The sequence below is a fragment of the Geotrypetes seraphini genome, chromosome 4 (assembly GCF_902459505.1).
Source record: "Geotrypetes seraphini chromosome 4, aGeoSer1.1, whole genome shotgun sequence".
NCBI lineage: Eukaryota > Metazoa > Chordata > Amphibia > Gymnophiona > Dermophiidae > Geotrypetes > Geotrypetes seraphini.
The window spans coordinates 144,525,189-144,539,626 of record NC_047087.1 but is presented as its reverse complement, the minus strand read 5'-3'; the positions used below and the strand labels follow the sequence as shown (position 1 = coordinate 144,539,626).

Sequence of the window (14,438 nt, the reverse complement as noted above, 5' to 3'; positions counted from 1 at the left end):
GAAGTTAAAACCACACAGAGCTGCCGCTGCTGGTCCGGGAGTGCGGAGAGAAGTCGGAGGCAGGAGACACGCAGCAGGAGGCAGGAGTCCCAGAAGGCAGGAAGCAGGAAGACACGCGTCGAAGGTAGGAGGCAGGAATCCCAGTGAACATGCGATGAAGGCAGGAGTCCCAGAAGACACACGTCCAAAAGTCAGTCCCGGTAGAAGTCAGTTGACAGAAGTGCCATAGCCACGGCACACTTATTATCTCAGAAGACACAGTAGTGTGCAGTGGCACACAGTTTGCGATACAGTGCACTAGAGAATGACACAATTACTGTTACCTGACTCACCAGAGCGGGGAGGAAAAAAACTGGTTGTTGCAGTTACAGGGACAAGGCCATTCACCACCCGTGGAGCAGTGAATGGCCTTGTCCCAGCAGTATCTTGCTTGCGTTGCCTCACTTCTCACTCCTCCAGGTCAGCAACCCTCATGATTGCGTGGTCCAGCAGTCCCCTCGCTCATGATTGTCACAGTCCGGGCATCTCTTCCCATCTTTGGGGCATTTCCCTCCCTCCCTCGCTCCTGATTGTCACAGTCCGGGATCTCTTCCCATCTTTGGGGCATTTCCCTCCCTCCCTTCCCCTCACCTTCACTAGTAAATTTCAGTTTTCTTTCTGCCAGCCAGTGGTGCAAGTTTTTCACAAGTCGTGTGCATTTGGCTGCCCTGTAACGTCTCCTCTGATGCAAGCTGCCCAGGCAGAATCAGGAAGTTGCACCAGAGGAGAAGTTTCGGGGCAGCTGCGCACATGACTTGTGAAAAGGCTCAGGCCACTTGTAGAGAAAAATCTGAAAATCACCAGCGAAGGTGAGAGGAAGGGAAGGAGGGATATTTCCTGATGAGGGGAAGACATGCCCAGAGTGCGGCGATTCGGAGTGAGCTGCTGGACCACACGAAGGGTGCTGAAGGGAAGTGGAGAGAGAGGGGGACAGGAAAGAGGAACAGACGTTGAAGGGAAATGGGGAGGAGACGCTGCATGGAAGTGGATAAGAGAGAGGGGAACAGACACTGTAAAGAAGTGGGACGGAGAGAGAGAGAGGAGCAGACGCTGCATGGAAGTGGGGAGGAGAGAGAGAGAGGGGAATTTTTCTGGTAGAGGCCTAGAAATAGAGCAGATGCCATATGGAAGAGGCAGAGAGAAGGCTGCCAGAGGATGGAAGGAAGAGAATGATAAGATTGAGGAAACCAGAAACCAGACAACAAAGGCAGAAAACAAACTCTGCTTTCCTCATCTTCTCATCATTCTCTTCCTTCCATCCACTGTCTGCCTTCTCTCTGCCTCTTCCATATAGCATCTACTCTATTTCTATGCCTCTACCAAAAACTGTCTGCCTCTCCCTTCTATCTCCCCTTCCCCCCTCATTGGTCTAGCACCCATCTTCTTCCCTCCACTCCCCCAATGGTCTAGAATCTCTGTCTTCTTCCCTTCCATCTCTCACTCTCTCTCCCAGGTGGTTATTAGCATCTCTCTCCTCCGTTCCTCCCCCCAATCCAGTATGTGCCCTTTTTTCTTTATCTCCTCCTCCCATCCAGTATGTTCTACCCTCTCTCTCCTTCCGACTTTCCTTCATCATCTGTTCCACTCTCTCCCCTCTCCACTTCCATCTAGTGTCTGTGCTTCCCTCTCTCTCCACTTCCTTCCAGCGTCTGTTCCCTTCTCTCTCTCCTCCCCACTTCCATACAGCATCTGCTCCTCCCTCTCCACTTCCCTTCAGCGTCTGCTCCTCCCCCCCTCTACTTCCTTCCAGCGTGTTATCCTCTCTATCACTTACCCACTTCCATGCAGTGTCTGCTCCCCACTCTCTCCTCTCCATTTCCCTTCAGCATCTGTTTCTCTCTCCCCTCACCCTTCACGCAGTTCAGGAGCCCGCTCCCAGTCACCATCACTTCCTATCATCGGGGCATCTACCTCCCTCCTTCACCTCACCTTCGCTGGCAATTTTCAGTTTTTTTCTTTCCTACCTTCCACAAGTTGCATGCACGGCTGCCCTGAAACTTATCCTCTAATGCAACTTCCTGTTACCGCCTGGGTGGCTCGCATCAGTGTAGAAGTTTCAGGGCTGAAAATTATAGACCGGTGAGTCTCACATCGATAGTGAGTAAACTTATGGAAACACTAATCAAACGCCAATTGGATACGATCCTGAACGAGGGGAATCTACGAGATCCCCATCAACATGGTTTTATGAAGGGAAGGTCCTGCCAATCAAATCTGATCAGCTTCTTTGACTGGGTAACAAGAAAGCTGGATATAGGGGAGTCCCTGGACATCGTGTACTTGGACTTCAGCAAAGCGTTTGATAGCGTCCCACACCGCAGGTTATTGAGCAAGATGGGTTCGATGGGACTGAGTGAAACATTAACCGCATGGGTTAGGGACTGGCTTAGAGGTAGACTTCAGAGGGTAGTGGTAAACGGTACCCTCTCCGATACGACGGAGGTGATCAGCGGAGTGCCGCAGGGCTCAGTCTTGGGCCCGATCCTATTTAACATCTTCGTAAGAGACTTGGCTGAGAGGCTTCGAGGTAAAATTACATTATTCGCTGATGACGCCAAACTATGCAACATGGTAGGCAACCGCACAACAGATGAAAGCACAGTGCCCGACAAAAGCTCAATGCCCGACAGTATGACGCAGGACCTACTCCTGCTGGAGCATTGGTCAAAGACTTGGCAACTAAGTTTCAATGCCAAAAAATGCAAGGTCATGCACCTTGGCGGCAAAAATCCATGCAGGACTTGCACCCTAAATGGTGAGATCCTAGCAAGCACTGTAGCAGAACGTGACTTGGGGGTGATCATTAGCGAAGACATGAAGACTGCCAATCAAGTGGAGAAAGCTTCATCCAGGGCTAGACAAATCATGGGCTGTATCCGTAGAGGTTTTGTCAGCCGTAAGCCCGAGGTCATAATGCCGTTGTACAGCTCCATGGTGAGACCCCATCTGGAATACTGTGTACAATTCTGGAGGCTGCATTATCAAAAAGATGTGCGGAGAGTTGAGTCGGTTCAGCGAATGGCCACCAGGATGGTCTCAGGACTCAAGGATCTCCCGTATGAGGAACGACTGGGTAAGTTGCAGCTGTACTCACTCGAAGAACGCAGAGAGAGGGGAGACATGATCGAGACGTTCAAATATGTCACAGGCCGTATCGAGGTGGGAGAGGGTCTCTTTTTCCTTAAAGGACCCATGGCAACAAGAGGGCATCCATTGAAAATCAGGGGTGGGAAATTTCATGGCAACACCAGAAAATATTTCTTCACCGAAAGGGTGGTTGATCGCTGGAATAATCTTCCACAACAGGTAATTGAGGTAAGCAGCGTGCCAGATTTTAAGAAAAGATGGGATTGGCATGTGGGATCTCTTCATGGAGGTAGTTAGGGGGTTAGAGAGTAAGGAGGGGGCTGCTGGACCGCACGATCGTGAGGGATGCTGACCGTGAGGGGTGAGAAGTGAGGCAACACACACAAGATTCTTAACTGCGGGGACAAGGCTCCATGGGGCGGTGAAGGCCTTGTTCCCGTACCCGCAGCAATCAGTTTTTTCCTCCCTGTTCCGGTGAATTACCCACAGCTACCTGCAGCTAGCTGCAGTAATAGTCACCGTCTCATTCTCTAATACAGAGTTAGAGTTTTCTAAGATAGTTGTAGATGCAGACATAATTAATGAAAGAACACCAATCTACTGCATTTCTGTGAAGGGGTGAATGAACATGTGGATAAAGGTGAGCCGTTTGTCAAACACCATTTGAAAATCCAAATACACGATTCCGGAACTTGGAGGACAAGCAGATGGCTGGCTAACGGCTGAGCTCCTCTCTAAGAGCATTTTTCAGTTGAATTTGAATAATAATTTTTCTTCTGATTTAAAATTAAATTCCTGAAAATGATTTCAACTAAGCAAAAGATCCATGAAGTTCCTTCTAAGTCAACTGGGAAGACAAAAAGAATGAAAGAAGACTCTCAGTCAAGTGAGGTTCCTCTGCCAATGGATGCTTTGGACTTTATTGAAGTACTAGAAGAACTAAGGAAAATAAACATTAATATAACGGAAGTGAAACAGGAGATTAATATTATAAATAATAAATTTGACATATTAAACAACAGAATGGACAAGATAGAAAATAAAATGGAAAAGATTGAAAATTTACAGCAAAATTACAAAGAAGATCATACCATATTAATGGACATGAAAAAAAAATTAATTGATATGGAAAACAGATCGAGAAACCAAAATTTAAGAATTATTGGATTAAGAGAAGATGTTGAAGGAAAAAATATGATCTCTTTCCTAGAAGAGGTTATTCCAAAAATTCTCCCAATAAAAACAAAAGGAATAATAGAAATAGAAAAGGCACACAGGATTGGCAAGAAGAAACATCAAGAAAAAGAGAAACCAAGAACTGTTATATTCAGGGTAAGAAAATTTCAGCATGTTTTAGATATCCTACAAGCTGCAAAGGAGATGAAAAATCTCACATATAAAGATTCTAAACTGTCTTTTATTCAGGATTTTGCTAAAGAAACTGTACAAGTTAGGAAACAATTTTTACTCCTAAGACAACCATTGAAAGAAATAGGTGCTAAATATGGATTATATTACCCAGCATCTATGAGAATTACATATAAAGAAAAATCTTTTCAATTTGAAGATCCAGCAAAACTTAAAGAATTTATATCATCTCTTGAATTACCTATGAGTTAAAATATATTGGTATCTGAAAGATGAATGAAATATATATTTAATAATATTTATTTAAAGTCTTTTAAATAGATAAAATATTTATATCTAGAAAATATAGGAAAATATAATTTTTATATGCTTTAAAAGGATGTAAAATGGCACCTGAAAATGATCTACCAACTGTTTTGGAACTTAAGAATAGTGATAGCAGTAAGTAAACAAATATTCACATTTACCTGACGTCAAGGAAACAGAATGAAGAGTGATGGAATTTTGAAAGGGAATTCTCAAGAACCTTAAGGAAGGCTGGACATTTTTCTGAAGTGATTCTAAAGAAGAAGAACAGAGGTGATAGGAGAGAACAGCTGGCTGTGAAAATGAAAGAGACAGCTTCATTTATAATATGGACTAAGACTTAACTTTTAGAATCTGTTGAACAACACAGCAAAGAATAACAAAGTACAGCCGGATACAGGAAGAGCTGATGATTCTAGACATGAAACACGGTGTAAAGACAATAATCTAAGAAGAACAGACAAGAATGTAAGAACTGAAACCCTTGGAGGTGGAACTAAAGTGTCTAAAATATCAGAATCCATTGTTTCTTTTCTATGTGCTGCCTGATTAGACTAGATACAGGACAGATCTTATACATCCGTCACTTATTCAAAAAAAAATGGTATGTGGATGCAAATGGGAAAAATAGTGATATTTATTTAGTAAAGATGAAAGGAAAGAATGATTACAAGGTTTGAATGGAATGAATGGAATATGTACAATTGAGAATATGAATGGGTGTTTAAATTGGAAAGATTGATGTTTCCCTTATGAAACAAAAAGTAAAATCGTATATTCAGATTAAATTGTTTCGGTAATATATTCATAATATAAATGAAAAATGTATATTAAATTTCTTCATATGGATAAGATGTATGAAATAGAGAATTTCGTCAGAATATTTAATATAGTGGGAAATAATAAAATAAAATAAAAATAAAAATATATAAATAAATACAAAAAAAAAAAGTATATATATATTAAAATGGATATGAGGTTTACAACACTGAATTGGGAGATATGTAAAGAGGAAAAACAGGAATTTAAGTATTTAAAATGTTTCAACTTATAGAATATAGGGGAAATAATGAAATGAATTGCTTGGGAGGGGGAAGAGGGCTAGTCTGATAGTTTGACTTCAAGTTATCGCATTCTAAGAAGGGGTGGGATAAGGGAGGGTGTAGGGATGGGTTTCGGGGATTTTATTAATATAATCTGTAAGAAATTAAGGGAGAAAAGAAATATATCTTATAATAAATTAAGGGAAATTAAATTTTTACAAATAAAATATACATTGCATAATTTATTGAAGTTCATATTTGTTATTAATAATTCTAACAATGGAGCTTAAAATATTATCGCTTAATGTTAATGGATTGAACCATCCTATCAAAAGAAAGAAAACCCTTTTATATCTGAAACAACAAAATATAGATATCTGCTATATTCAAGAGACACACTTATCAGCTATAGAATCTAAAAAATTAAAAGATACATGGATAAAACATTGTTTTTATGCACCAGCTGTAAATAAAAAAGCAGGAGTTGCAATTTTGGTAAGCAAGAGATGTACTGCAAATTTCAAATTTATTTCAGCTGATCCCTTAGGAAGATGGTTACATATAGACATGAAAATGGGAAATACTACCATGACACTGTTCAATATATACACACCTAATACGAACCAAATTGAATTTTTTAAAACTCTGCAACAAATATTATTACCACTGGCTACTTCAAACTTAGTGGTGGCTGGGGATTTTAATGCTGTTATAGATCCAATTATGGACAAAAAACCTAGTAAAAATATGAAATCATTAGGATTAGATAATTTAGTAACAAATTGTGATTTGAAAGATATATGGCGAATATTTCATTTTAATGACCGGGAATTTTCATTTTTTTCCCATGTTCATAAATCTTTTTCAAGGATAGATTATATATTGGTTTCAAATTCATTAGTTCAACTAGTAACACAAGCCTCCATAGATCCAATTATTTTATCTGATCATGGTGGAGTGTGGATTAAAATTAAGATAGTTGATAAAGAAGACAATAGACCTATATGGAGATTTGATAATGCCTTGCTTGTTGAACCAAATTTTATTGAGGAATTACAAGTGAAAATCAAAGATTATTTTCAAACTAACAATACAAAGGATATTTCAATAGAAATATTATGGGATGCTTTTAAAGCAACCATTAGAGGTCAAATTATTTCCTTTTCGGCATATATAAAAAAAAAAATTAAAGAACAATTTAATAATTTGGAAAAAGATATAAAATTACTGGAATCTAAATTAATTAAAAAATGGGAATATTCTACATTACAAGACCTCTTGAAAGCTAAAGGGAAATATAATGAATATTCTTCTAAGTTAATTAGGAAAGATTTATTTTCTCAACAAGCATTGTATTATGGAAATTCAAATAAGGCGGGAAGAATATTGGCAAATTATCTAAAAGCTAAAAAAAGGAAAACAAAAATAGCAATGATAAAAGATGAAAAAGGAAATATTTATTCTCAAAATGGACCGATTATAAAACAATTTTTAAATTTTTACAAAAACCTGTATTCTTCTGAATCTTATTTGGATAAAGAAAAAGATGGTAAAAAATTTTTAAAATCAATTAAGGGACCGAAAATTCCTGAGCATATAAAAGAAAATTTAGAAAAGCCAATATTAATAAACGAATTGCAAACAGCATTGAAGTCCCTTAGAGTTGGATCCGCTCCAGGTGGAGATGGTTTTACTATAGAGTTTTATAAATCATTTCAAATTACCATATTACCATATTTATTAAATTTATATCAGACTCAACTTACTAAAGGATATATTATGGGTACCATGGCTGAATCGTTAACTATTGTTTTACCAAAGCCAAATAAAGATCCCACACTGGTTTCCAATTACAGGCCTATTTCTTTAATTAATATTGATGGAAAAATATTGGCTAAGATTTTGGCTATTCGTTTAGCTAAAGCTCTCCCTTTTATTATTGGAATACACCAAACAGGATTCATTGCTCAAAGACATTCTTCTAACAACACTAGAATGGCATTACATATGTTGACTTTGTCCAAAACCTTAAAAGATCCAGTTTTCTCTGTATCTCTTGATGCAGAGAAAGCTTTTGATCGTGTTGAAAGGACCTTTATGTATCAAGTGATGGAATGGTTTGGAATTGGATCAGGATTCGTTCAAATGGTTCAAACTTTGTATAGTTCTCCTGTTGCTAAATTATATATTAATAATAATTTTTCAGAAGTTTTCAAATTGCAAAGGGGAGTTAAACAAGGCTGTCCTTTATCTCCTCTGCTTTTTGATATTGTATTGGAACCCTTATTATTAACTATTCAACAGACAGAGGAGATAGAAGGTATTCCGCATAAAGATCGAGAATATAAGATTTCAGCTTATGCAGATGATATATTGCTCTATTTGAGAAATCCTGAGACAACCATTCCTTGCTTACTTAAGTTAATTGAGAATTTTGGGAAATATTCAGGATATAAGATAAATTGGTCCAAATCAGAAGTTCTTCCACTCAATGTACATTGTACAAAAGGCTTATTCGATTCATTTCCTTTTCTCTGGAAGGAAGATGGAATAAAATATTTAGGCATTTTTATTAAAAACACATTGGAAGAAACAATAAAAATAAATGAAAAATTATTATTGCAAAAGGTCACGGAAATGTGTGAGCAATGGAATCCTTTACACCTTTCATGGTGGGGGAGAGTTCAAACTATTAAGATGATGATTTTGCCTGTAGTTTGTTATCAGTTGGGCATGCTAACTGTATTTTTTCAAGGGTCCTTTTATAAAAAGTTAAATAGCATTCTATTAAAATTTATTTGGCTGGGGAAAACTCCTAGAATAGCTTTGGTATCTTTACAAAGATCAATTTCTGAGGGAGGGGTAAATTTTCCAAACTTTTATAGGTACCATCAAGCCTATATTTTGCATCATGGTATGTATTGGATCCTCCCAGAACTCATGGAAAAACTCCCAGATTGGTTATATATAGAATGGCAACTCATGTCTCCAATTCGATTGTCACATGTTCTCAGTATCAAAATGCCTAGTTATAGTAAAGATAATAAAATACTAGCAGATACATGGAAAACTCTAAGATATATAAGCAATTTAACAACTATTCCAATTTACAAATCTACAAATCAATCTATATGGGTAAACTCCAGGATTCAAATTGGAGGAGAGAGACTACTCTGGAAGCATTGGATGATAGCAGGAATACGTATATTAGATGATATCATTTCTAATGGTACTATGCTTGAATTTTCACAGTTGCAACATAAATTTGGACTGAATAAATCAGAAAATTTTAGATGGATGCAACTGAAGCATGCCATTCAGGCGGGGTTCCCTGACTGGAAAAATCTTAATAATCATTATAGTATGGAATTCCTTTGTTTTCAGACAGACTTCCTGGGTCACCAGGCCTCCCAGTGGTATAAATTATTAAATGGATTTACTAAGAAGAAATTAAAAACTGGTTTAAGAGATATTTGGAGCATTGAGATTAAGCATGAAATTACTGCATCTCAATGGCCACGAATTTGGTCTTGGAGGATGAAATGTACGGTTTCAGCATCTATGAAACAAACTTGGTTTTTTCTGTTGCATAGAACGTTATGGACCCCTGTTAGATTACAAAAACTAGATAGTTCTTTGTCTAATAGATGCTGGCATTGTCATTTAGAAGTAGGAACTTTAGATCATATATTGTTTCATTGCCCATACATTATGAATTTTTGGAAATCAATTTGGGACCAAATTAATAATTTATTAGAAAACCCAGTGGCATTGACTTATGATACTGTAATATTTGGTATGGAAATGAGAACCAAAAGTCAGATTTCGGCAAATAACAACAAATTATTACTAATAATGACTGGAGTTGCCATTCAACAAATCACATTTAACTGGAAAGATTGGAAGAGATTAAACTACAATTTCTGGTGGAACTCTTTATGCCATATTTATAAAATGGAAAGGTTTATGGCAGTACAACGGGGCTATCTTAAAAGGTTTCAGGATATATGGAAACCATTAACGAAATATTGTAAGGATTAAAGTAAAACTGATTCCCTTATATTAATTATTATTTTAAGATGCAGGGGGGGGTATTTTAATATCACATGTTTTATATGATAATAAAATATATGGGTGGGTGGAATGGGATAGGGATGGGGATAAGAATTTATGAGATGTATCAATGAATAATTCTAAGTGATGTATTTATTATTTATGTGAGTGAATATATTATAACACTTTATGTAATCTTGAAAATGAATAAAGAATACAAAAAAAAAAAAAAAAGAAAATCCAAATACACAATATCAAAGTACCTCATGAAAGACTTCTGAGATAATTAGAAAGTCATTAGATAGAAAGTTATGTCCTATTATGGATTAAGAACTGGTTGAAAGACAGAAAACAGAGAGAGGTTTAAATGCTCAATATTCTTAATGGAGAAGGGTATATACAGCATTAATTCGTGAATCACGGACTCAGTCTTTCGCGGTATTTTCCAACTGCCTCTTCCGGGAACTAAAGTCACGCTATCTGGCGTGTCAAAACAGCTCTTGAATGGTGTAGCCTGACTTTAGTTCCCAGAAGAGGCGGTAGGAAAATACTAAGAATGATCCCGCACCCGATTTTCAGCACCTGCCACCACCCCAGTTGCCCTCTCCTGCCTCCGATCTGCTCCTAAATCGCATTTGCAGTTTTTAAAAATTTGTGGGTGCCCCTGAAACAGAACCCCCGTGAATTTCAGAGGAGTACTGTAGTTGTTTTCCATTCCTTTCCTAATAATTCCTAACATTCTATTTGTTTTCTTAGCTGCTGCTGCACATTGAGCTGAGAGTTTCAACTTATCCTCAACGATGACACATAGATCCTTTTCCTGGGCAGTGACTCCTAACGTAGAACCTAGCATCACGTAGCTATTGTTTGGGTTCATTTTTCTCACATGCATCGTTTTGCACTTGCTCACATCTGCCATTTTGATGCCCAGTCTACTAATCTCACAAAGTCCTCTTGCAATTTTATACAATTACATTACATTACTGATTTCTATTCCGCCTCAACCTTGCAGTTCTGGGCGGATTACAAAAGAGACAACTGGACATTTCCAGGATAATTACAAAGAGAATTCTGGTCATTTCCAGGAGAAGTTACAAGAATAATGGAGCTGTATATTTCAAGAGCTACAAGATGCTGTACAAATAGGAAATAGTGCAGATCCAGTATATATACCGTTAGGGAAGCAGTTGATATGCTTGAGGCTAAAGAGAAGGGAACTGGTGAAGGGGGGAGGAGGGGAGAGTTGCGTTGAGGGGGGTCTGGTTGGGGTTAAGCCATCTGTATAAATTTTTTGAATAGGTGGGTTTTGATTTCTTTGCGAAAATATTTGTAGTCGTTTGTTGTTATCAGCAGGTTGGAGATAGTGTGGTCCAGTTTTGCTGCATGCGTCGCCAGCAGACTGTCAAATATCTTCTTGCGCTGGGTGCCTTTGAGTGGGGGGTAGGTAAAAGGGGTCTTAGTTCTTCTTTGCCTAGTGGTGGCGTTTTGGTACAGGCGGTTGTTTAGGTAATTGGGGGCTGTGCCATTTATTGCTTTGAATCATCTTGTGATTTAACAACTCTGAACAACTTTGTGTCATCATCAAATATAATTATCTCACTAGTTTTTCCCATCTCTACAGCAGTGATAAATATGTTAAAAAGCAGCGGCTCCAGCACAGACCCCTGGATAAAAATGTTATAATGCTCTTGTATTGCTCTATGGCAGTGATCCCCCAACCCTGTCCTGGAGGACCACTAGCCAGTCAGGTTTTCGGGATAGCCCTAATGAATATACATGGGGCAGATCTGCATTCCTATCATCTTCATTACATACAAATCTCTTTCATGCATATTCATTAGGGCTATCCTGAAAACCTGACTGGCTGGTGGTCCTCCAGGACAGGGTTTGGAACCACTGCTCTATGGTATGTTCGCAACTCATATACTGTGGGCAAGTCTGGTCGCCATATCTCAAAAAAGATATAGCAGAATTAGAAAAGATACAGAGAATGGTGATTAAAATGATAAAAGGGATGAGGAAAGGCTAAAGCAGCTAAATGAGGAAAGGCTAAAGCAGCTGGGGCTATTCAGCTTAGAGAAGAATCAGCTCAGGGGTGATATGATAGAGGTTTATAATATACTGAGTGGAGTGGAAAGGATAGATGTGAATTGCTTGCTTACTCTTTCTAAAAATACTAGGAATAGGGAGCATGTGATGAAGCTACTAAGTAGCAGATTTAAAACAAACCGGAGAAAATATTTCTTCATACATATAATTAAACTCTGGAATTCATTGCCAGAGAATATGGTAAAATCAGTTAGTTTTGCAGGGTTTAAAAAAGGTTTGAATAATTTCCTAAAAGAGAAGTCCATAAGCCATTATTGAGATGGGGATAAGCAGTATAAAATCTGTTCTACTATTTGGGATCTAGATAGGTATTTGGGACCTGGATTGACCACCATTGGAAACAGGATACTGGGCTTAATGGATCTTGGTCTGTCCCAGGATTACAAGTCTTATGTGCAAAATGTTGGACAATCCCATGCCCTGTACATGCTATTAGAACGTAATTTATAGAATACTGTAACTTGTGTGTGCCTAAGTGCAGCACTATAGCACATATTTACACCTGCTATTGACAAACGTAAGTGGACGCCCCTACTGTACATGTACTTGTAGGTGGTATAGATACCGATTTATGCTATATTATATAAGAATATTCAGGTTGTGAGCCTATTCCATAAGAGTACAGAACTTACACATCTAACTTGTAGCACCCAAATATAGAATTACCCTCAGTGGACCTATTATTCAAAGGAGACTCCTGCCTGGTTAAACCCTGCTGAACTGGCCAGCCACCAATATTCAGTGACACTTTAACATTAGGGCTGGATTCTACAAACGGCACCATTATCGGTGGCTACCTACATAATTGTTGCTGATTGCATGTCCATCACTCAACTGCGTGTTTGTAGAATCACGTCTACATGAAAGGTAGGTGCCGGAAATGTAAGCCAGAGTTTTAAAGGCCTACATTTCCATCACCTACCTTCCACGAGAATCGCGTCTAGAGAAACACCTAAGGACATATAAGGCCACTTCCGATTTAAACTATGCCTACATTGACCTTAGCTGCCCTTAGGTACCTCTTTCATCGGGACAATGTACCATTTTTTGTAAAGACCTTTTAATTGGGTTTTTATTGGCATAGTCAGATTACTGTGCCAATTAAAACAATTAAATTAGGCAGCGGTAAGATGCCATTTACAGAATTTGCTCCTTAGTGCCACTGAACATTTCCACTAACTGACCATTCTCTAACCAGGGGTGGAGTTTAGGAGGAGCCACAACTTAGCAGGTTAGCAACAATATTCAGTCTGCTAATCGGCTAAAGTGCATACAATTAGAACAGCCAAAAGATTACCCTAACTTCATGCACCAGGTGCCTGCTTAACTTCCAGGTCAGTGCATATATCTAGATTTTCAACATCAGGAGACACACTTGGCCAGGCATTGAATATTTGGAGTTAGTTCAGCTGTGATATGAGCGGCTTACAAGCTGCTAACCACCATGGGCTGAATATCAACCCCTATGTATTTACTGGCATCAGTTAACATTTATCTTCCTTCAAAAATTAATCCAAATGTGTTTTGTTTTCTAGCTTCCTGAGAGAGGTTTTCATATTTTGACTTGTCAAAATATTAAAAATAATGAAGTGGCAATAAAAAGGAAACTATAATTGTCTTATTTCATGTATTTCCTTTTCCCTTTGTGTATTAAAGGATTATCTCTCTGCTCAACAAATTCAGACTGGGATTTCACGAGGTCCTTGTTCTTCCTGACATCAACCAGAAACCACGCCCAGAACAGTAAAGAGCTTCTCATTTTACATCTTAAATTCATACTGCACTGTCTACTTATGATACCCTATGACAATGTTTCTCAACTCAATCCTGGAATGCCCCTTGCCAGTCAAGTTTTCAGGATATCCACAATGAATATGCACAAACTTGATCTGCATACAGTGTCTCCATTATATGCAAATTTCATTCATGCATATTCATTGGGCTAGATTCACTAAGCTTACCGATCGTGTCCCGACTAGTTTGCGACCCCAACCCGATTCACTAACCTTCCTCCCAGTCCAATCCACACCCAATCCGATCTGATCCGCACATGCAAATGAGGGGAAATGTCATGCAAAGTAGGAAGGCAGCGATTCACTAAAGCAGTGTTCTTCAACCTTTTTACAGCTATGGACCAGTGGAAATAAAAGCATTTTCTGGACTGGCATCAGTCTGCGGACCGGTGGTTGAAGAATACTGGGCTAAGTTGTGGGCCAGATCCTGCCCCCATAATAATACTAATTGTAACACTATTTTTTTCCATTTATTTTTCATATATACACACAATATAATCTTATTAACAACACATAATGGTTAACCACAAAATTAAACTACACAAAGCACACTGTATGCTTCTCAACATTCATTGCTACCAGAACACAGATAACCCCTATGCAAATACAGGGCCAAAAACTAAAAGTACTAATATATAAA

General features: G+C 38.5%; 1 protein-coding gene across 5 annotated transcripts in view; it reads left to right on the top strand.

Moving 5' to 3' along the window:
• Nucleotides 1-14,438, top strand: part of SLC12A3 (solute carrier family 12 member 3) — a 757,364-nt gene that overhangs the window by 681,511 nt on the left and 61,415 nt on the right. For 4 of the 5 annotated variants that reach the window (XM_033941365.1, XM_033941363.1, XM_033941366.1 and 1 more), the window contains one exon: nucleotides 13,662-13,748. The exons of the other annotated variant lie outside the window; for it this stretch is intronic. In XM_033941365.1, coding sequence (XP_033797256.1) covers nucleotides 13,662-13,748 — 87 coding nt within the window. The remainder of the gene's footprint in view (nucleotides 1-13,661; nucleotides 13,749-14,438) is intronic. 5 annotated transcript variants of the gene reach the window in all.